The 22,523-nt window shown below is 60.1% G+C and overlaps 1 protein-coding gene across 4 annotated transcripts in view; it reads left to right on the plus strand.

Moving 5' to 3' along the window:
• Positions 1 to 22,301, plus strand: part of SS18L1 (SS18L1 subunit of BAF chromatin remodeling complex) — a 30,979-nt gene extending 8,678 nt beyond the window's left edge. The window contains exons 2-11 of one of the 4 annotated variants that reach the window (XM_081795386.1): positions 4,879 to 4,955; positions 5,470 to 5,559; positions 5,663 to 5,747; positions 7,067 to 7,211; positions 7,713 to 7,910; positions 9,066 to 9,230; positions 9,563 to 9,667; positions 10,614 to 10,703; positions 18,690 to 18,809; positions 21,721 to 22,301. In XM_081795386.1, coding sequence (XP_081651512.1) covers positions 4,879 to 4,955; positions 5,470 to 5,559; positions 5,663 to 5,747; positions 7,067 to 7,211; positions 7,713 to 7,910; positions 9,066 to 9,230; positions 9,563 to 9,667; positions 10,614 to 10,703; positions 18,690 to 18,809; positions 21,721 to 21,935 — 1,290 coding nt within the window. In that variant the 3' untranslated portion in view covers positions 21,936 to 22,301. Of the gene's footprint in view, positions 1 to 4,878; positions 4,956 to 5,469; positions 5,560 to 5,662; positions 5,748 to 5,774; positions 6,531 to 7,066; positions 7,212 to 7,712; positions 7,911 to 9,065; positions 9,231 to 9,562; positions 9,668 to 10,613; positions 10,704 to 18,689; positions 18,810 to 21,720 lie in introns of those variants that run through there. The other 3 variants (XM_081795383.1, XM_081795384.1, XM_081795385.1) reach the window with 3 other exon arrangements.
• Positions 22,302 to 22,523: the final 222 nt, after the last annotated feature.

The raw sequence follows: 22,523 nt of genomic DNA on the forward strand, positions 1-22,523 counted from the left end.
CTCACTCGGGATAAGGTCGTCCCTCCTCAGGAAGTCTCCCCTCAGGATCCGATCATCTCTCCTCAGAAAGTCTCACTCGGGATCCGGTCGTCCCTCCTCAGGAAGTCTCCCCTCAGGATCCGATCATCTCTCCTCAGAAAGTCTCACTCGGGATCCGGTCGTCTCTCCTCAGGAAGCCTCCCCTCGGGATCCAATCATCCCCCTTCAGAAAGTCTCACTCGGGATCCGGTTGTTCCTCCTCAGGAAGTCTCACTTGGGATCTGGTCGTCCCTCCTCAGAAAGTCTCCGGATCTGGTCATCCCTCTTCAGCCTCACTCGGGATCCGGTCGCCACGCCTCAGGAAGTCTTCCCTCGGGATCCGATCATCTCTCCTCAGAAAGTCTCACTCGGGATAAGGTCGTCCCTCCTCAGGAAGTCTCCCCTCAGGATCCGATCATCTCTCCTCGGAAAGTCTCACTCGGGATAAGGTCGTCCCTCCTCAGGAAGTCTCCCCTCAGGATCCGATCATCTCTCCTCAGAAAGTCTCACTCAGGATCCGGTCGTCCCTCCTCAGGAAGTCTCCCCTCAGGATCCGATCATCTCTCCTCGGAAAGTCTCACTCGGGATAAGGTCGTCCCTCCTCAGGAAGTCTCCCCTCAGGATCCGATCATCTCTCCTCAGAAAGTCTCACTCGGGATCCGGTCGTCCCTCCTCAGGAAGTCTTCCCTCAGGATCCGATCATCTCTCCTCAGAAAGTCTCACTCAGGATCCGGTCGTCCCTCCTCAGGAAGTCTCCCCTCAGGATCCGATCATCTCTCCTCAGAAAGTCTCACTCGGGATCCGGTCGTCCCTCCTCAGGAAGTCTTCGGATCTGGTCGTCCCTCCTCGGGAAGCCTCACTCGGGATCCGGTCACCCCTCCTTAGGAAGCCTCACTTGGGAATCTGGTCGTCCCTCCTCAGAAAGTCTCCGGATCTGGTCATCCCTCTTCAGCCTCACTCGGGATCCGGTCGCCCCGCCTCAGGAAGTCTTCCCTCAGGATCCGATCATCTCTCCTCAGAAAGTCTCACTCGGGATCCGGTCGTCCCTCCTCAGGAAGTCTCCCCTCAGGATCCGATCATCTCTCCTCAGAAAGTCTCACTCAGGATCCGGTCGTCCCTCCTCAGGAAGTCTCCCCTCAGGATCCGATCATCTCTCCTCAAAAAGTCTCTCTCGGGATAAGGTCCCTCCTCAGGAAGTCTTCCCTCAGGATCCGATCATCTCTCCTCAGAAAGTCTCACTCGGGATCCGGTCGTCCCTTCTCAGGAAGTCTCCCCTCAGGATCCGATCATCTCTCCTCAGAAAGTCTCACTCGGGATCCGGTCGTCCCTCCTCAGGAAGTCTCCCCTCAGGATCCGATCATCTCTCCTCAGAAAGTCTCACTCGGGATCCGGTCGTCCCTCCTCAGGAAGTCTCCCCTCAGGATCCGATCATCTCTCCTCAGAAAGTCTCACTCGGGATCCGGTCGTCCCTCCTCAGGAAGTCTCCCCTCAGGATCCGATCATCTCTCCTCAGTCTCACTCGGGATCCGGTCGTCCCTCCTCAGGAAGTCTCCCCTCAGGATCCGATCATCTCTCCTCAGAAAGTCTCACTCGGGATCCGGTCGTCCCTCCTCAGGAAGTCTTCGGATCTGGTCGTCCCTCCTCGGGAAGCCTCACTCGGGATCCAGTCACCCCTCCTTAGGAAGCCTCACTTGGGAATCTGGTCGTCCCTCCTCAGAAAGTCTCCGGATCTGGTCATCCCTCTTCAGCCTCACTCGGGATCCGGTCGCCCCGCCTCAGGAAGCCTCACTCGGGATCAGGTAGTTGTTCTCCACTGTCCACCAACTTCTGGCCTGTGTGGAGAAACTCAATGCCGTAGTTTTTCAGTTGGTTCATTTTTAGGATCTCTGTGTTGTCCTTGATGTTTTTGGCAAGTTGGCCCCTTGGAGAACCTTCTGCTATGGAAATTCACATCCTTCAATTCTGAGAAAATACTTCGAACAAATTTTTAGATGATTTTTCTCCCTGTGTGTTCTTTCTGGAAGTCCTTGAAGAATTGTTTCTTGCCAATCAGATCATTTTTCTAATTTTGTCATCTTTTCTGTTTTCTACCTTGGTGTTTTTAATCCGCTTTCTAGGAGTTTTTCTCAACTTTATGTTCCAACCTTGCATTAATTGTTTTTTGCTCTGGTCAATACAGAAATATTCCAGAGCTCGTTTTGCTTTGTTTAATGGCATCTTTTATTAACGAGTACAGTCTTTTGGGGCACGTGGTGGCTCAGTCGGTTGAGCATCCGACTTCGGCTCAGGTCGTGATTTTGCGGTCTGTGAGGTTGAGCCCCACGTCGGATTCTGTGCTGACAGCTCAGAGCCTGGAGCCTGCTTCAGATTCTGTCTCCCTCTCTCTGCCCCTCCCCTGCCCGTGCTTTGTCTCTGTCTTTCAAAAATAAACAAACATAAAAAAATATTTTAACGAATACTTTTTTTTTTGGGGGGGGATATGAGTAACAGTTGCGCTTTTCTCTCCTTTTGTTTTTCCAAGCTTCCTTTTTGTATGATGTTCGTCTCCCCCAGGTTCGGCGTCTGCAGCTGGCCTCGGCTTGTCTAGATTGTCTAGATCGTCCAGATCTTTCTAGGTGGTAGGCTTCCAGGGAGTACTCTTGCTCAGGGCCAGGGCCCGGGGCGGGTTGGTCTGTGGTGACACTGGGGGGTGCGCCCTGCCTCCGGTGCCCTGGTGCTACCCCTCTGCCTCGCCCCCCTTCTCCGCCTCCCAGCCTACCGGTGAGCAGTGGGGAAGGTCCTGGGGCTTCCGCCTTCCTGCTCTCTGGGCTCCCGGTGTGGCTGTGTCGCATCCGGCACCCCAGGATCTGCCCTCCGGTTCTAGAACTCTGGCACTGCTGTCTCAGCTCTGCTCTGTTCACGTCCCGTGCTCACCGGGTCGTCCGGGTTTAGAGGTCAGGGGCCTCCAGTCCGCCATCTGTCACCCACTCTGGCCTGGCCTTTTTTCCCAAGTGTTCGTAACTTAACTGAGATGGTGCTCCATTTCGTGTCCTTTTCCTCGATCCCCTTACGGTACGTTTCCTCGTGCGCAGGAAAACTGCGAACTGTTCGCGATGGCTGCTTACGCTACGGTCTGCTGAAGTGTTGCTGGCCTTGACTCTTTAGCTTCTGTCCCTTTTGGAACGTTAAGGACGATGTGGTGGGGCACCTGGGCGGCTCAGTCGGCTAAGCCTCCGACTCTTGGTTTCGGCTCAGGTCACGATCTCCCGGTTCGTCAGCTCAAGTCCCACCTCGGGTTCTGCGTCGGGCTCTGCGCTGTCAGCACGTAGCCTTCTTGGGGTATTCTCTCCGTCACTGCCTGTCTCAAAAGAAGTAAATTTAAAAAAAAGGACGAGGCTAAAACGGACCTCCTGATAGCACTTCAGCTCTGTGGTGTGTGTCCTTGGGAGAGAATCCCTGCCCGGCAGTTTCAGGCAGGAAGCTGAAGCCGTAGAGGGGTGGCTCGCAGAGGGAGAGGAAGGTCATTCTAGTCGTTTACCTTAATCAACCTGGACGCCGAGTCCCGATTGCCCTCAGGGTGGGCCCAGCCGCCGCCACCTGTCCTCAGCAAGCCCCCCCCCCCCCCCCCGGCGGCTCCTGGGCCCGCAGTGCCTGCCTCCACTGCCCCCACGTGGGAGAAAACGGCGGAGCGTAGACAGGACAGAGCTGTAAACTAAGGCCGAGCAGGAGAGACCGACCCCGAGGTCGCAGAGGCTGGGGGACGGTTGCCTGCAGGGCCGCGGGGCAGACTCGGCCTTGTGGCCCGGCCCAGTCAAGCCCTTTGTGCCGCCTTGGCCTCCCCTCCGTGGACGGGCTCGGGCCCCGAGCTCTGGAGGAGGACTCCGTGGTCAGAGTGCAGGGAGGAGCCCACGTTGCACAGGGAGGAAGGGTGAGCTGCCTTCTGGGCGGTGGCGAGCAGGGGGCGCCTCCTCTGGCTCAGGGGCCTGTGGCGCTGAGCCCTCCCAGAAGAGCCCGCACCGTGGTGACCGGTAGTCGTTGAGGACAAAAGTCACAGAGCTTTCTTTCGGCCCGAGTTTCCGAGTAAAGACCTTCCCGTGGAAAGCAGCGTTGGCCTCGGGCGCGGTCCTGCCCCTCCTTCCAGAGGGTGCTCGCGGGCGCGGGTGGTGAATAAGCCGGGATCTTCTCTTCACAGCTGGCCGGAGGAGGGCTCACCTTGGTGGGCACCGCCCCGTGCGCGTTGCCCTGCCCTCCCCTCCCCAGCGGCTCCGGCTCACCCCTCCCTGCCCCCACTAGGCCCTCCTCCCCCTTGTGCTTCCTTCCATCGCCTCCTCCCGGGTCTCCCCAGACCCTGCCGGGCGCTGCCCCCCGACGTGGCCGTCCTGAAAAGCTGGCTCTGGTAGGCCTCTGTGGTGCCCCGCAGGGCCGCGAGCTGCCTCGCCCGGGCGGGACTGCCTGCCCGGCCTCTCCAGACAGAGACCCGGCGGCCCCGCATCCCTAACGTAGACTCTGGGCCCGCCCTAGCCGGACAGATGCGCTGTGGTCACGGGCCCTAGAAAATGCTGAGCTGGCGGCTGCGGGTCTTCATCTGCCGGGTGAGAGGTCCCGGGACCCGCCCCTGGGTTGGGTGGGCGGGGGGGGGGCGCGGGGTTGACCCCCCCCGGCACACGGAGGGCCACGTGCTTAGCACAGGGACGTGGAGAGCGTTCGGTTCTGCCGAGCGGCGCGATGAGCAAGAGTGGCAGTTCTGCGTGTAGAACGCCTGCACGCGGGTGACGGTTACTGTCGCGCACCGAATGGAGCGACTCCGGCCCCGCCCCGTGACCCTCCAGCCGGGCGCCGGAGACGCGTCTGCGTCCCTGTTCACGTCCGCTTCCCCTTCAGATGCTGGACGAGAACCACCACCTGATCCAGTGTATCCTGGAATACCAGAGCAAGGGCAAGACGGCCGAGTGCACCCAGTAAGTGGCCGTCGGGCTGCGGAGGTCACCCTCCGAGGACGGCCTCGTCCCCCCACCCCAGGGCGCTCCCCGAGGAGGGGGAGACGATGCGGAGGGAAATGAGGTGCGGGCGGGGGGGGGGGGCTGCCGGGGGGACACACCAGGGGACGATGAGCGCCCCCGGGCGGGACCTCGCGAGACCCCCCGGGGCTGGACGCGGCGTAGGCGCAGGAGCTGGCTGTCGGAGCCACCCGGAGGCCTGGCGTGTGTGAGCGGCCGCCACGCGCCTGGGGGCTTTCCTGGGTTGAACCGGGCTTCCCCACGTCCTCCCGGCCTGTTTGGGGGGGCCGCTTCCAGGGGGCAGAGAGATCGAGTCCGCCGCGTGTCACGGTCAGATGGAGGAGGGCTTGTCCTCTGGCGTCCGCTCGGGTGTCTCCCTCAGTCTTCTGCCTCCTCCCACCGCTCTGAACAGACCTGGTGGCGCGTGCCCTCGGGCCACCGCCTCGGGGCCTTTCAGCATGTTTTGGTCAGACAGGATCCCGCTCGCGACTCAAGCCGGGTCCTGTTCCCTGCCCGGCCCTGTGCTAGAGCACAGAGCGCCGTGTTGCCTGCCCCGTCCCCGAAGGTCAGTGTCCCCCTGGGGCCCGGCCGCGAGGCTGTCCCGGGTGGACTTCGCTTCTTCCGACTGGCCCGCGGGCGCTGCCTCACCGTGTGCCCCTCCCCTGCAGGTACCAGCAGATCCTGCACCGGAACCTGGTCTACCTGGCCACGATCGCGGACTCTAACCAGAACATGCAGTCCCTGCTGCCCGCCGTGAGTGCCCGCGGGGGGGCAGGGGGGGACAGTGGGCCACCCTCGCCCAGTGCAGCTGCCCGGTGCGATCCGGGGAGCAGCCGTCGGAGCGTGTTACGTGCCAAGGAACAGACAGGAGCCCGCAAAGGGGGCAGGAGGCCAGTCGGCCCGGGTCGGAAGCGGACCGGTCAGAATCATGACATCAGTTTCTGTAGCAGAGGGAGGAGACCCCCGAGGAAGCAAACCTAGAAACGGTGGGCGGCAGGTCTCCGCGGGGAACAGGAGGTGGTGCGGGGGATTCTCGCTCTTTATCGCGAGCCCTTCTGAGCGAGTCTGAAGATGCTGCCCGGGAACAAACGGCGCTCCGATTCGGCAACAGGACTGTGAGATGCCACCGGTGCAGTGAAGTTTTAAGTGTCAACGTACTTTGTTTTCTGCTGAACTTTTTAAAATCCGTTTTCCCCAAATCAAATAATTGCTGCCAAGGCAAGGTCCAGCAGTGGCCGCCTCCCGCAGGTGGACCGGAAGGCAGAGCCGCGAGAAGGACCGGCCCGTGTAGACCGTGGTGGGCAGGGACGTTCTGGGACACACGCGATGCCCCCTGGTGCCCTGGAAAGTGATGTCACAGGTGCCAGGGTGTCTTGCCGACGAAATTGTTAAACGGACATTGATTGGCCTATGAAATCGGGATTCCTCGCTCTGGAGACAGCAGTGGATCCTGCGGGGAACTTCATTTTCTTGGCCAGGTGTAGACAGCATCTGCCTCCGAACCTTCGGAGCTGCTGTTTGGTCTGGATCCGGGAGGTGAGGGTGCAGGGGTCTCTCGTGCGTCCCGTCGCCTTCTACATCCTGATCACGGTTGGGCTTGCTGCAGGGCAGGGCACACGCACGGGAGGAGCAATGAGAGGGCCAGGGCTAGGGCACAGGGCGGTCTGTGCAAAGGCCCCAGGACACGGGGTGGTGTGGATGAGGGACACAGCGAATCCTGGCCAGCTGAGGCCAGGGTGCAGGGGCAGTGCGGTGGACCGGTGAGGTGGTCCCTTGCATCCCCAGTGAGGAGGGCCCATCTTTGAACCTCCGGTATGTGCTGGTTAGCTTGGTACTCGCTTAAGGTCTGAACGCTCACAAGAATGCTCGGTGTACCGTCTCCTGGCCTGAGGTGTTTGGGCCTCGTAGTCCGCAGTCAGCGATCACGTGTGTGAGCGGCAGTGGGTCACAGACATCTGCCAGGTGGCCGTGAGCCGTCGAGGTAGCTCTCTCGAACCGCCGAGTCCCTGGAGGGCTTCGGTTGCTTCGTCTCTGGGTTAACCAGCCTCCCGTTACTTTCTTGTCGCCTGCAGCCGCCCACCCAGAACATGAACCTTGGCCCCGGAGCGCTGTCCCAGAGCGGCTCCAGCCAGGGCCTGCACTCCCAGGGCAGCCTCAGTGATGCCATCGGCACGGGCCTGCCCCCGTCCTCCCTCATGCAGGGCCAGATCGGCAACGGTGAGTACCCGGAGCACTGGCGACAGGGTCACCGCCTCGGGTTCCCCGGTGCCTGGCTGTCTCGGCAGAGCACCCCGTGCCCTGCAGAGCTGAGCGTGGGGCGTCCCTCCTCCCAGAGGCCCCGGCTGCGGGGGCGCTGCTGTGCCCGGGTGCACGTGCGCAGGGGTAACGTGCAAAGGGGATAAAGCGCTTCAGGTCCCCTGCTCTGCTTTGACTTCACATCCACGCGTGGGGTTCCGGGTGGGTTTTTTAAACAAGAGCAAAAAGGTTATCTTCGGATCAAGAGCTAGATCTCTAGCCACCGGGAACCGTCCCTGTCACAGCGAACGTGCGATTCCCGCGCTCGGTTCGTTTCCTTCATCGGTGGCGCTGCCGACCACGGGCTGGCCTCCCTCCGCGCGATCGCTCGAAGGAAACGTGGGGTGTCTAGCGGCAGGGCTGGGCCTGCCATCGGACGCGGTCTCTGGTGGGTTTAAGGCCCCCTCCCTGTGCTCCTGGCAGGTCCGAACCACGTGTCCATGCAGCAGACGGCGCAGAGCACGCTGCCCACCACCTCCATGAGTATGTCGGGCAGCGGCCACGGCACGGGGCCCGGCTACAGCCACTCGGGACCCGCCTCGCAGAGCGTGCCCCTGCAGGGCCAGGGCGCCATCGGCAACTACGTGTCCCGGGCCAACATCAACATGCAGTCCAACCCAGGTACCGCCCTGCTCGGCCCTGGGACGCCCTGCCGGCCCCCGTGACCCTTCGAGATATGTGCAGACCGTGCACGCGGTCCTGTGGGGCTTCTGAAGGGGTGGGGGCCGTGGGAACAGACCACGTGAGGTCTGGCTCTGTGGAGAGGGGGTTTCCACCAGTCCCCGCGGGAGCGTCAGGCCAGGCCGTGCCGAGGGGCGGTCCGGGCCCCATCTGAGGACGGGACCAGGCTCACGCGGGGTCGGGGGCGGTGTGGCCGGAGCGCAGAAGTGGGCGGCGTGCAGGGCCACGGACGCTGGGCCAAGGGAGCCCCGTGGGCTGGGAGCGGGGTGCCGAGCACTGGGAAACGTCGGGTCCCCATCGAGCCGTCCCAGAGTGTCAGACCCTGAATTTCAGAGGCTTGGTACGGACAGGGAGATCATGAGCTCTCTCCCTAGTTTACTTTTACGTCTTGTAATGTCTGGCTTTTTTGGGAGGGAGAGAGCATGAGCAGGGGGAGGGGCGGGGGTGGGGGAGCAGAGCCCGACGCAGGGCTCAAATTCACAAACCGTGAGATCACGACCTGAGCCGGTCAGATGCTCAACCAACTGAGCCATCCGGGCACCTTTTTTTTTTTTTTTTTTTTTTTCTGAGAGAGAGAATGAGCAAGCAGGGGAGGGGCAGAGAAAGAGAAACCTAAGCAGGCTCCACGCTGTCAGCGCAGAGCCCAACACGGGGCTCGGACCTACAAACGGTGAGATCATGACCGGAGCCAAAATCAACACTTAACTGAGCCACCCAGGTGCCCCAAGATGAGGATGTTCTAGACATATCGAGCCAAGATATATTACTAAAATAGATCTCACCTGTTTGTTTTACTGTCGTGGCGTGGCTCACTTCCCGTCCTCCTGGGCAGTGCTGCTCTAGCGGGCTCTGAGCAGGGGCGGCACGACTGGACAGGCCAGAGGGCACAGGCCTGAGCATCCGGGGGCACGGGCGTGGCTCCTTCGCAACCAGCCTGGGGGACGAGGGATGACAGGACAGGACTCGTGTTTCTCTGTGCGTGGAGGTGGCCCGGGAGCTGGAGTCAGACAGGGATGCGGCCGGGGTCTGGGGTGAGGGTGAGGACGCCCTCCTGGGGAGCTTCTTGGGGTTATTCGGGTCTGTCGTGTCGCCCAGTGTCCATGATGCACCAGCAGGCGGCCTCGTCCCACTACAACTCGGCGCAGGGCGGGAGCCAGCACTACCAGGGCCAGTCGTCCATCGCCATGATGGGCCAGAGCGGGCAGGGGAGCAGCATGATGGGGCAGCGGCCCCTGGCGCCCTACCGGCCCTCCCAGCAAGGTAATGCCCGCACCGCGTCTTTCCGCCTGGGAAGCTGGGGGGCGTGAGGCTTTAGTTCTTTAGTATTGAGCAAGGATCGTGGATGGTCCGGAGCCTCGTGGGGCTAACGAAATATGGAAGGATAAGGGCCGGTGCCACTCCTGGAGGCGGACAGGCTTGAGGGGCTGTAGGGGGTTAAGTCAGGCGCAGGGTCCACAGCAGGTGCCGGGCCGGTCAGGTTTGTAAGTGTGGTCCCGGGGACTGGGGGCTGGATGCGGGGGGTCCCGACCAGGCCGTCGAGGAGGCTGTCACGTCACGGGAGAACCGTTGCTGAGTTACCGTCCTGCCCCCAGGCTCGTCCCAGCAGTACCTGGGCCAGGAGGAGTACTACGGAGGCGAGCAGTACGGACACGGCCAGGCCGCCTCGGAGCCCATGAGCCAGCAGTACTACCCTGACGGTGAGGCCCGCGCCCGCCCCAGCACCGGCCGTGGGGTGGCTGCCCACCGCCGTGCTCCGGTCGCCCCCAGTGCAGACCCATTGCTCCCGGCCTCTGCCGGCAGGGCACCCGGAGTCCCCCTCGCCCTTGTGCCTTTGGGAACGGGGGTGAGGGCACGTCTGGTCTCTGCTGAGAGAAGCTTCCAGTTCAGGCCACAGCCACTCACCTACTTGAGGCTCCTCTCTCCCTTCCCAAACGGCAGCAGTGGGTTGAGGCTGAGATGTGCCGTCCCCTGAGTCAGGGCACGTAACTGTTTTGGAAGGTGGACACGGGAGCCCTTATGAAATGCCTTCCGAAGGTGGCGGTTTGTATCTGCTGCTCAGTTTCTGCGGATTCTTTTCCCTTGGTGCCGCCTTTCGGTCACATTTTAAACAGTCTCAGGATCTGTGGAGGTGGTGTGGAAAGCGGTCACCTAGGATCGGTGGGATTTGGAGGGGGAAGGACCCCGCAAAGGACGCGTGCTCCTGCACGGAGCACGCGTCGGGTGGGCGGTGGGGAGGCGGCCGAGGCCAGGGCAGGGCGAGCTGTGTCGCCGCCACGTGATGGTGACAAGGCCTCCTGAGGGCTCACGGTGCCCGGGATGAGGGGCCGCCGGGCCTTGTCACGTGTCGGGCACTGAGTACACGGTCTCCTCTCTGTAAACTGTGACGGACGGACTCCTCACGCTCACCCCCAAGCAGGGTGGCTGCCTGCGTCTCAAGGGAACGGAGGCCAGGAGGTGGCGGGAAGCTGCTTCACAGACTCAACCTGCGGGAAAAAGACGGATCGGGCCTGACTCCGGGCACTCCTGACCCCACGTGTTGCCCGTTCAGTTCATGACTGAACCCCGAGCCCAGGCGGCCTGGACCCCCCCCCCCCCCCCCCCCCCCCCGCCCACTGACTGTGGTCCATGTGGGTTTTCCCGCAGGACACGGAGACTACGCCTACCAGCAGTCGTACACGGAGCAGAGCTACGACCGGTCCTTCGAGGAGTCCACGCAGCACTACTACGAGGGCGGTAAGCCGCGCGGGGCCCACGCTTCAGTCAGACACGCGCTGTGCTGGGTGGCGCCGCACTCCGTGAGGCCAAGGGTCCCCGTGGCCGCTGCGGGCGCTGCGCTCATGACGCGGGCGGGGTGGTTGGAGCGGCCGCTCTGGAGTCGTGGGGGCACAGACCCTCCCATCTGTGCAGGGGGAGCTCAGACGGGCTCCCTTAAGAGTTCCCGACTCGGTGGGGGGGTCCGGGCGCCCCGTGTCCCTCCCGAGCCAGGCAGGCGATGCACCTGGGGTGCGTGGCTTCCTTGGGTTTGGCCTGGGCGTTTCTTGAAACACCTGCTGGCCAGATCAAGTGCAGCTTGGGCCGGGAGCTGTCCGCAGAGGTGGGGTGAGGCGGTGACGTTCTAGAAGCAGACTGACAACACAGAGCCAAGTAGCGGCACGCACCCATTTTCCTGCTGTGAATAATCTCACTGACACTGACTTCCAGCCACCAACGTGATGTCACCAAACACAACTAGGAAGAAATGTGCACGTTAACCTCTCAGATGGGGCCCCTATAGAGTGAAGGTACCTCGCTGCCCTTGCGAGACCCCAGGAGAAGAGAAAACCGTGAGGCCACAGGGCACTGGGACATCGGCCCGTTTATAGCCTAGGCTTCCCGGTCAGGACATCAGAAGGGGAGACAGCGTGAGGTTTCGTAGCAGGGCCCCTGGGGAAGGAAACACAGATAGAACCATGAAACAGGCAGTTTGCAAACCAGGTGTTTACGGTGGCTTTTTAAAAGAATTAAGCTAGAAACACAACAATATTTACCGCCTGAACCATTTCTGAGCGTAGTTCAGTGACGTTCAGCACATTTACATTGGGCGGCCGTCCCGACCGTCCGTCCCCGAACTTGTTCGTTTTCCGGACTGATTTTCTGCCCCCATCAGACACTGGTTCCCATCTCCTGCCCCCAGCCCCCGGCGCCCGCTTTCTGTCTCTGTGTGTGACTGCGTCCATCATGCAGGATCATACAGCACTTGTCCTTCTGTGACTGGCTCACTTCGGTCAGCATAATGTCCTCAGGGTTCATACGTGTGTTAGCAGCTATCGGAGCGTCCTTCCTTTTAAAGACGGAATCGTTTTCTAGTGTGGGCACAGCATGTTGTTCGTCCATTCCACGGTCGATGTTTTAAAATTTTTTTACATCTATTTTTGAGAGAGAGGGGGAGAGAAAGACACCACACGAGTGGGGGAGGGGCGGAGAGTGAGGGAGACACAGAATCCCAAGCAGGCTCCAGGCTCTGAGCTGTCAGCCCAGAGCCCGACGCGGGACTCGAACCCACCGACGGTGAGATCGTGACCGGGGCCGAAATCAGCCACTTAACCGACTGACCCCCCAGACGCCCCGATCGATGGACACTTTTGAGTTGTCTCTGTCTCTCAGCTGTCGTGAATAACGCTGCTGTGAACGTCAGCGTGCAGATGTCTCTTCGAGTCCCTGCTTTCGTTTCCTTTGCATTTATACCCAGAAGTAGAATTAGGGGGGGTCTGGTAATTCTGTGTTTAATTTTTTGAAGAACTGCATTCTGTCTTCTGTGGCGCGGTCTTGTTTCTTAGTTACGGCGGTAGGAGATTGTAGGACATGTGGAGAATACGGGAGAATCGCCCAGTTAGAAGGACTTCCCCGCAGCGATTCCCCCTGTCCCCACGTTTGGGTGTTGCTTGCGAACACGGCTCAGACCCAGCCTTCTTGTCCTGGCGAGTCTGGCTCCCCAGGCCCCGTGATGGCCCGTGCCTGTGCAGTCACGCAGCCAGGCAGGTCCTCACCCCTTCCCCGGCAGGTGCCCCACCTGTTCCCAAAGCAGGTGCCGTGACCTGGCCATCACCCCTGGCTGGATCTGAAACCTGATGATGGGTGTAGAACAAGAGAACAAAACATCCCAACCACCTTGAAGTAAAATTATTTATGGACAACTTCATGTTCCCCGTTGTTTTTACGAACCAGTCAAGTGATTGAGTGTTGGCCGTTGATGGGGAAAGGGTGACGCTTTTTTTTAAAAAAATTTGTTTTAATGTTTGTTTATTTTTGGGAGAGAGAGAGAATGGGGGAGGGGCCGAGAGAGGGGGGAGACAGGATCCAAAGCAGGCTCTGCGCTGACAGCAGCGGACCTGACGCAGGGCTCGAACTCACCAACCTGAGCCGAGAGCAACTCACCAACCTGAGCCGCACGCTTAGCTGGCTGAGCCACGCAGGGCGCCTGCGGGCAACACCTTTATCCTGCCTCCTCACCACGACTCAGGTGGTTCCTGTGTCGCGCTTGGTCGTGCCTTCCGTTACGACCACAGGAAACTCGCCACCCGAGACCACCGAGGCGGTCCCCTCATCCACACGGTCGCCCCAAGCGCTGTTCTGCAGCGGAAGCTCAGCTGCTTCTCTTCGCTTCCAGTTGAAGGCGGGTGTGAGTGAGCGTTCTCGGGGCGCACCACACGCCCCTCACCTTGGACGTTTCCAAGACGCACGCTGGCCCAGCGACAGCTCTGCGGGCTCCTGACCGTGGCGGCCGGCCCGTGTCACTGGCACGGGTATGGGAGGGTGGAGGGATCGCGGGCTGACGGAACAGATGGGCCCACGCCGGGCAGTCGCGCCCACACAGCCTCGCCGGGAGGCACTTGGACAGGGTGCTGGAGGGGGAGCCCCTCGCAGCGGGAGACCCGCCGAGAGGCCGCGGCCAGAGGCCACACTGCAGACGGGGGTCCCGGGGAGAGGGTTCCTGTGCCCAGCAGCACGGCTCCGGGCCAGGGGCCGACAGCTGTGGAGCACTGACCTGCCTCCAGGCAGCAGCTGCTGGTGACACTTCCCAGGGTACACCAGCTGGTGGGCTCTACACGGCTAAAACTCTGCGTGTTTGCGCCATTATAGAAACAACTCGACGCGTAAAAAGTCGAGTCTGGCGCACTCAGGTGTCTGCGCCGCTGGGTCTCCGCCTGCCGGGAAGAGGTGGGCTCTCGGGGCCACCTGGGGCTCATCCCTGCACGCGCTCTGACGCCAGCACTGGGGCCTGTCCGCAGAGGCCGCAGCCGTGGGCCCTCCGTCCGCCTCCCGGGACGCCGGCGCTCAGCCCTCTCCACTGGGGGGGCCCTCTGCTCACCGCCAGCTGTGCGGCGTCCCGGTGAGAGTGCTCAGGAAAGAACCTTCCGGCAGAAACGACTGCTCCAAAGACAAGTTCAGGACGTGCCGCTCAGCCTTTGGAACTTCGAAGCGCACATTTTTATACCCTTACGTTTGGCTCACGCGTTCTCGCCTCCCATAACCCGCGGGACGTTTGCTAAAACGGTCACTTTTTTTAAGGCAGGTGTGGCAGACGGAATGGTTTCCTCCTGAATCTGGAAGCGTTTTGTTCCGTCTCGTTAACTGGACCTCGACCCGGCACTACCCGCACTTGTGTCACAGGGCCCAGGTCACCCCACGGTGGGTGGCAGTGCCGGGTGTGGTGTGAGAGGCAGGCGGTGTTCTGCTCTGAGGAGACTGGATGTGCGTGAGTGGCCCGTGGCCCCGTGCAGGCGGAGGGCACCGAGTGGAAGCAAGGAGGGGGTAGGTTGAAGCCAAAATAAAGAGTCTTCCAGTCATTACGTTATTCCACAGTGTGATGGGGAGCCTTGTGGGGCGCGGCAGCTGGTCCTGGGGTTCACAGGAGGTGGCATGGGACAGGAGCCCCGGGTGGTCCCGTAGAATGAGAGGGCGCTAACGTGCAGAGGGCTGGTTCCGGGCCAAGCGGGATGAGGGGATGTGGGACCCGCCAAGCCAGGTGGACACAGCGCCATCAGGGCCCACGCCGAGCAGTCCACGGAAGCCTCGAAGTCCTGCTGCACCCTGTCACTGAGATCTGCACTGGCGGAGAGCAGACAGAGCCGGGGTCTGTGGCCCTGTGACCGGTCCATGTGTCTGTTAAACAGTGTCTGTTAAAGGAAGCAAAGCCTCTGTGGCTGCCGTGGTGGAAAATCCGGGTGGTGCCGGGTGCTCAGGCCGGGTGCCGAGGACCAGGGTGTCTGGGGTGCCGCCTTCTGCGGGACACGGTACGTGTTTGCACATGCGCACACACCCCACGGACAAACTCTGGGAAGACGGTCAGGACACCGATAGAAGTGGCTGCGAGGGGACCGGGTGGGGACCGGGCAGGCTGCGGGTGGCCTTTTTCCCTGAACCTCTTGAAGGCGGGCTGGCTTCGTGTTCACATTTGTGGATCTCGCGAACGTATCTGCCTGTGCGGAAGGTAAATTTACAGATATTAAACGTTACTCTCTCCGAAAATCAAAGCAGCCCGACCCTGTGGCCGTCCAGACCCATCGCACCCCTGGTCCCATGGTCATGGCGCTGTTATCCTGGGTGTCCTCAGGGTCTTGCCCCGAGGAGACCCGGAGTGTGGCCCATGCGTGTCCCCGAGGCACACCCTTGCTCCCTGGTTCTTGTTGTTGTCGTTTTTAATGTTTATTTATTTTTGAGACAGCATGAATAGGGGAGGGTCAGAGAGAGGGAGACACAGAATCGGAAGCAGGCTCCGGGCTCCGAGCCGTCAGCACAGAGCCCGACGTGGGGCTCGAACTCAGGGACTGCGAGATCGTGACCTGAGCCGAGGTCGGACGCTTAACCGACTGAGCCACCCAGGCGCCCCTGCTCCGTAGTTTTTATAGACTGCGTCACTGAGCTGATGGGTCACTGGTTCCTGGCGGTGGTTTTGTGTCCATGACGCTCAGCCAGGCCCCTTTCCTACTGGGCTTGACTCCGGTGGAGGGAAGGTTTTCCGGGCGTGGGAGGGCGGATGTGTGCTTCCCAGAGGCGTCCCTGCTAACGTTTGTGGCGCACCTACTGGGTGCCAGGCCGCAGCCAGATAGCCTGTGAGTGAGCTCCTCCGTTACCATCCGGTAAGAAGGGGCTGTGAGGCTGAGGTACGCAGACTGAGCAAAAACTTCAAGCCCTGAGGAGGACCCGCCGTGTCTCAGATGTGCTTCCAGGGTGAGCGAGGCGAGGTGTGGAGCCCGCCACGTCCCGCCCCACGTCCTGCCCTGCATCTGCCCCGTGGCTGCCCACCCGTGGCTGTCCAGCCTGCCGGCCTCAGGGAAGGAGCTGTCAGAGCAGATGCGGTGGGTTTGCAGGGCCCCTGTAGGGGGGACTCGCCCTGGGGTTGGAGCACGCTGCTTTGGTGGCTGCTGTTGACGTCCCCGCGGACAGTTTTACGCCCTCACGGGGTGAATTGGCTCTCGGTAAAGCTGCTGCTTAGAAAAATACGCCACCAGGATCTGGTTTTTATTTATTTATTTATTTATTTTATTTTATTTTTTTTTTTTTAATTTTTTTTTTCAACGTTTTTAATTTATTTTTGGGACAGAGAGAGACAGAGCATGAACGGGGGAGGGGCAGAGAGAGAGGGAGACACAGAATCGGAAACAGGCTCCAGGCTCCGAGCCATCAGCCCAGAGCCCGACGCGGGGCTCGAACTCACGGACCGCGAGATCGTGACCTGGCTGAAGTCGGACGCTTAACCGACTGCGCCACCCAGGCGCCCCAGGATCTGGTTTTTGAATACTTGTATTTTACGGCTCCTAGAAAAGGAAAACTTACTTTTAATTGGGAAAATAAAGTAGAAAAAAAGATTTGACAAATACGGGTTTTCATAATCTGGCCTCTGTTTTCTTCTTTCTGGGACATGTTTTGCTTATAAAGAAAAGAACAGGCAACTACAGTAGTCCCTCCGTCCCCCCACCCACAGTCTCCCTGCCGTCTCGGTGACGGGGCCCCTCGAGGGAAGCAGAGGATCCCCTCCCTGACGCTCGGTCTGTTTCATCGTTACCGTTAATCTCCCATTGTGCCGAGTTCATAAACTGCACTTGGGGTGTGTGTCGAGGAAAACGCTTGGGGTGTGTAGAGCTTGGCGCCCCCACGCCTTCGGGCTTCCATGGGGGTCTTGGAGTGGGGTCCCCACGGGTAGGTGGGGGCTGCCACATCCTCTCCGGGCCAGCCATTCGTCTGCTGGCAGGTGTCGCTGGCGAGTGAGGACCGGGGTCTCCTGAGCCCCCGCTGCAGACTCAGGACCGAACGCACTACGAAGGCTGCACGCTCTGCGTGGTTTTGAAGAGCGAAGCCCTAACTCAAAAGAACACGACAGAACCACGCTTATGCTGCTGGTCTTTTTATAAAAGCGTTCGGAGACCCGTGAATGGAATTTCGTCTCCAGCCTGAATCTGAACGGGCAGCTCTGGAGACCCTGCGGTGGGAAGGCTCTAGGAAGATTTCCATCTAACTCTCGGCCCACGTCCGGCGAGGCGCTCACTGGGACCCTCACTTTTCTCACTGCAAGCTTCCTTCTGAAACGAGGCTTTTAGCGTGGACACTGCCTGGTGAGATCTTGAAAATGAGAGTTAAGGCGTTTTCTCTGAAAAACAGAAAAAGTGGATCTGAAATAGTGGTTGGACTTCACCAACGTGAAGATAAAAACATACAGGCCGGCTCGGTCGGGGGAGTGTGCAGCTCGTGATCTCGGGGCGGTGACTTCGAGCCCCACATCGGGCGTAGATTACTTAAATAAATAAACGTTTAAAAATTTATAGGTATATTGGGGTACCTGGGTGGCTCAGTCAGTTAAGCATCCGACTTTGGCTCAGGTCACGATCTCGTGGTCCGTGAGTTCGAGCCCCGCGTCGGGCTCTGTGCTGACAGCTCAGAGCCTGGATCCTGTTTCCGATTCTGTGTCTCCCTCTCTCTCTGCCCCTCCCCCTTTCATGCTCTCTGTCTCAAGAATAAATAAAAAAATGTTAAAGAAATATACATATATATAGGTATATATTTGCCTTAAAAAAAATTCTCTGTGGCACTGATTTCCTAACGTCAAAGGAAAAACCCGACGTGGGTCTGAGCCAGCACCGCGGACTCTGCCTGCACGTGCGCCTCCATGCTGAAGGTGTCCCGAAACATCAGGGCTCCTTCCGAGCCGCGTGGAGACACAGCCTTAGAGCTGCCGCTCACCTCAGCGTCTCCCATCAGCCGCAGGACCGGCCGTCTCCGGATCTCCCTTCTCTGCGCCCCGTGTGTGAAATGGGGGTGTGGTGGTGTCCCCCTCCCAGTGTCACGGGAAGCACGCGAGGTAGTCCGTGTAGCCTGCTTGGGACCCACTCTGGCCCGCGGCCCCGTCCCACTCTTACTGCTGAGAAGAGACAGCAAGGGGGGGGACGTGTGTAGAACATTCCGAAGGCTCACTGACCGGTACTGATTCTCCGCCCAAGACCGTTAGAGTTTCCCCGCTGCCTCCCCCACTGGCCGCCGTGTGGCTGCGTCGGCAGCGGTGCTTTCAGTTGCCTGTGCGAGTCCTCGCGCTTTGTCCTTCCCACGACCGGCACCACAGCCGAGCGGCTGCCGGGATGGACTGTCCCGACTCGCCGCCTCTGGCTGTCGTGGTGGCCCAGGGCCGCCGTGACCAGGTGCTGCCGAAACGGGCCAGGGGTCCGAGAGCCGACGCGGGGTGTGTCCCCGGCCTCGGTCCCCGCTTGCGGTGGCTCCGGCCGTCCCGGGTGTCCTTGCTTGTAGGCATGTCACTCCACGGTGCTGTCAGCACGTGGCTCTCCCTGCGTCTGTGTCCACACTCTCTCTTACGACAGCACCCGTCCTTGGATTAGGGCTCGTTCTAGTCCAGCCAGCCTGCCCCTCACTGATCACATCTGCAGAGACCCTAATTCCAGATAAGACCACGTGCACAGGTGTGTGGGTAAGGACTCCAACGTACCTTTCGGGGGGACGCGGTTCAACCCAAAACACTTGCATTAACCTTTGCTTTCGGTTCACTTTCGTTTTGGGTGTTGATTCGTAATCTTCTAAAACAAGAAGAGAAAATGTCATAAAAGATTTGTGGGAAAGAGAAGATCCCGAGGTAGTCGAGGTGGCCCAGGGTTTTCCGAGGCGTCCACGTCCTGAGTGGCGGGAAGGGCTGCCTTTGTCCCTGGGAATGAACCGCGTGTCTCCTTCCCCCCACAGGGAACTCGCAGTACAGCCAGCAGCAGGCGGGGTACCAGCAGGGTGCAGCCCAGCAGCAGGCCGGGTACCAGCAGCAGTACCCCAACCAGCAGAGCTATCCCGGGCAGCAGCCGGGCTACGGTAAGGGGGTCGGGGGGAGGGCACGCCTTCCCACCCGGGCCCCACACGCGGTAACGCTGCGGTTCGTTCGGTGACACTTAGTACGCTCGTTCGGGAATAGTTTTATCTATGTTTTGATGTTTTATTTATTTCTGAGAGAGAGAGCGCAAGCAGGGGAGGGGCAGAGAACGAGGGGAACGTGGGATCCAAAGCAGGCTCCACGCTGTCAGCAGAGAGCCCAATGTGGGGCTCGGACCCGTGATCCGTGAGATCACGACCTGAGCCGAAGGCTGACACTCAACCGGCTGAGCCTCCCAGGCGCCCCCATTTTGGAATAGTTTTAGATTTCCAGCGAAGCTGTGTGGCTAGCGCACAGAGTTCCTCTGTTGTTCACCTCGTCCGAGCACAGCGTGATCGTCACGACTAAGAAACTCCGCTGGCGCATTGCTGTGGACGGAACTCCCGGCTTATCCAGATCTCACGGGGTTTCCCCCAGTATCCTATTCTGTCCCGGGACCCCTCTGGGGTCCCACAGGACGTTGAGTCTCACGGCTCCTTAGGCTCCCCTGGGCTGGGACAGAGTCTCAGAAATCCCGGTCTTTCTGGACCTTGACAGTTGTGAGGGAGACTGGACGGGCGCTTTGTTGGACAGCGTTGGTCGGCTTTGTCTGAGCTTTTTCTCAGGATGTCCGTGGGCTGTGGGATTTGGAAAGCTCGCAGGGGCGAAAGACCCTTCTCATCCCACATCAACGTGATGTGCCTCGTGATGTGCCAAGCGTGTGGTCGCTTGGTTAGAGGCACCCACCCGGTGCCCCCGCCATCGAGCTGTCCCATCTTCCTCTCCTTCCCCCAATCATTGGAAGCGAGCCCCTGAGTCCAGCCCATACTCAAGGGGGGGATTGTCTACCGTAGACTGTTTGGAGTTCCTCTATAAGGCGCACTCCACTTTTAATCATTTATTAGTATGTGTCTGTGGATATTCGTTTTATACGCTGGGTTGTATTCCAGTACTTTTCTGTTTTGTTCAGCATGTCCAGTTTGCCTCGTGGGAGCTCTTCCAGTCCCTTTGACACGTCCCCGTCCTTTTGTTTCTGAGCATTTCCTTATTCTCTGGGACCGTGATGCTCTCCCTGCACTAGCCCTAGACGTAGCCAGGTCTCACGGGAGCTCTGGTTCCCTGACGAGAGAACGTTGTTAGGGACTGAGAGCCAGGGGCACGTGGGCATCTTCTGGGCCTCTCCACGTGTGGGTCAGTCCGGCAGCAGCTCCTGGAGGGGCTCGCCCGTTCGTCAGCTTTTGCTCGCCCCACGAGCGTTCCCCAGACGGCGAAGGGGCCCGGGTGGGGCGCTCTGCCTTGGAGCCCACCGGCAAGCATTGGTCTCCAGGCCCGTCGGACAGAAACGTGGGCTTTTTGAGCTGCAGCAGCCACAAAGGGGAGACACCCCGTCCACTGAAGGTCAGCGGAGTCTCCCCGAGGTCAGGCCGTCCAGCACAGCAGAGCGTCCTGCCGGGAGCATAGCCCGCCCATCTGCCCAGCCCTCTATGGGCCTCGGCCCCTGAGGCAGGTACGCCTGAAACAGGGCAGGCCTGGCCTCTTGCCTGCGGGTCATGTCTGCCAAGAGCCCGAGGCCGCACGACGCTCTCCCAGGGTCCCCGCCTGCTCCCGAGGCGCATCTGGGCCACCCTCCCCAGAGCCCAGGTGCTGCTGTCACAGGAGGACCGCTGCCTGAGGTGGCCACCACATGATGGCCCGGCGAACCGTCAGTATTTAAAATACACTGCGAGGGGCACCTGGGTGGCTGCGTTGGTCGGGCGTCCGACTTCGGCTCAGGTCGTGATCTCGCAGTTTGTGAGTTCGAGCCCCGTGTCGGGCTCTGTGCTGACAGCTCGGAGCCTGGAGCCTGCTTCACATCCTGTGTCTCCTTGTCTCTCTGACCCTCCCCTGCTCACGCTCTGTCTCTCTCAAAAATAAACATTTAAATAAGTAAATACATACAATGAGATAAAATACACTGAAAGCCGGCCTTGCCACCTGAATGAGTGGGTGATTATCTCAAGAGTGAGTCTGTGAGTCTTTATAAAACCTCCATCTGTCTGTTCCGAAATGTCTTCGTTTACTGTAGTCAGGAGCCCCCACTCGCTCATCCAGCCAGAGCTGGGCCCCGTCCCTTCCATAAACCGTGTGCCTCCCTGAGGGAACCCGTCCAGGCCGCGGGACTCGGCCTTCACTGCACCTCAGGATCACCTGCCAGGCGGGGCCCTTGCGTGAGGTGTCTTCCTGAGCTCACAGGTGACCGTGGCACACGGTGAGGAAGGTAAGCCCCAGTTCAAGATTTTTGTTCAACCTTTTATAGCCATGACTGACTAAACAATTTTTTGAAAAATTATTTGGCCTTAAAATCTATTTTTTTGTTAAGGGTTTATCTTTGAGAGAGAGAGCACACGCGAGTGGGGAGAGGGGCAGAGACAGAAGATCCAAAGCGGGCTCCCTGCTGAAAGCACAGAGCCTGACTCAGGGTTCAAACTCACGAACTGAGAGATCATGACCTGAGCCGAAGTTGGCGCTTAACGGACTGAACCACCCAGGTGCCCCCTTGGCCTTTATCGGTTCTTTCCAAAGCTTTTGCCTTAGTTTCCACGGGAACGCCTACCTCCTTCCTCTCGCACGGGAGTCTTCAACAGCTGCTGTGGTGCTTAATTCGTGGGTTTGTGGCGACCACCCTGGCGGACACGCTGCTGCCGGGAAGCCGGTGCGGGTGCGCCGGGGAGCGGCCCACTAGCCCCGGCGGGGGGGCCGCACAGGAGCCGACGGCAGCCTTGCTCGAGCACTCGGCTGAGCTTCCACCGCTGGGTCCAGCGGTGCGGCAGACACTTCCGGAGGGCTGGGGAGGGTGTTGGGTCGTTCTCATGGCTCGGGTGTGTGTCCTCACAGGGCCTGCCCAGGGAGCCGCCTCGCAGTACTCCGGGTACCAGCAAGGACAAGGCCAGCAGTACGGAAGCTACAGGGCATCTCAGACGGGCCCGTCCGCCCAGCAGCAGCGGCCTTATGGCTACGAGCAGGCAAGATTTGGGGATGCCTTCAGACGCGCAGATCCGTCGTGTCTGTGGAAACGTGACAAAGGTTTCTCTTATGGTCGTGAGGAATAAGGAGAGGAAGGAATTGGCTGCCAGGGTCTCTTCCAGAATGTGAATTCGCTGATCCGCTAAGGCTTTTGCGAATTACTGTACGCATAGCATACCCTCACTCGGTCAGACACGGCTGGCCGAGTGGCTCTGCGTCAGGGTCCCAGCCCAAGTTTGCAGCCAGCCCTGCTGCTGACCAGTCCCCTGTGGGAGCTTGGCCCCTTGGGGGTCTTACTGGGGGCAGCTGGTAAGGGTGAGCCTCGCTGACCCTCTGATCTAAATCATTGGCCGCAGGCTTGGATGGACGGCCTTCAGAAAGCCAGGATCGTGTTGCCCGCCCGAGATCTAGACAGAGAGCTGTTCGCTTGCCTGCTTCCCATCCCTGTTTCCGTCCCTAGTCCTGGGTGTGGGCTGCGGGGCGCGGGGTGGGAGGTCTGTCTCAACTACGGAAGTGTAACACGTGTCTCGGTCTCTTACAGGGCCAGTATGGAAATTACCAGCAGTAAGGGACAAGCGTTCTTGGTAGAGCCTTGTGGTGGCATGTCCCCTGGGGATGGTTGGGCCGGTGGCAGTTCTGGTGAACTCTGACCTCTTGACTGCCCCTCCGCCCCA

This window comes from Panthera onca, chromosome A3 (assembly GCF_046562875.1).
Source record: "Panthera onca isolate mPanOnc1 chromosome A3, mPanOnc1 haplotype 2, whole genome shotgun sequence".
NCBI classification, from domain to species: Eukaryota; Metazoa; Chordata; class Mammalia; order Carnivora; family Felidae; genus Panthera; species Panthera onca.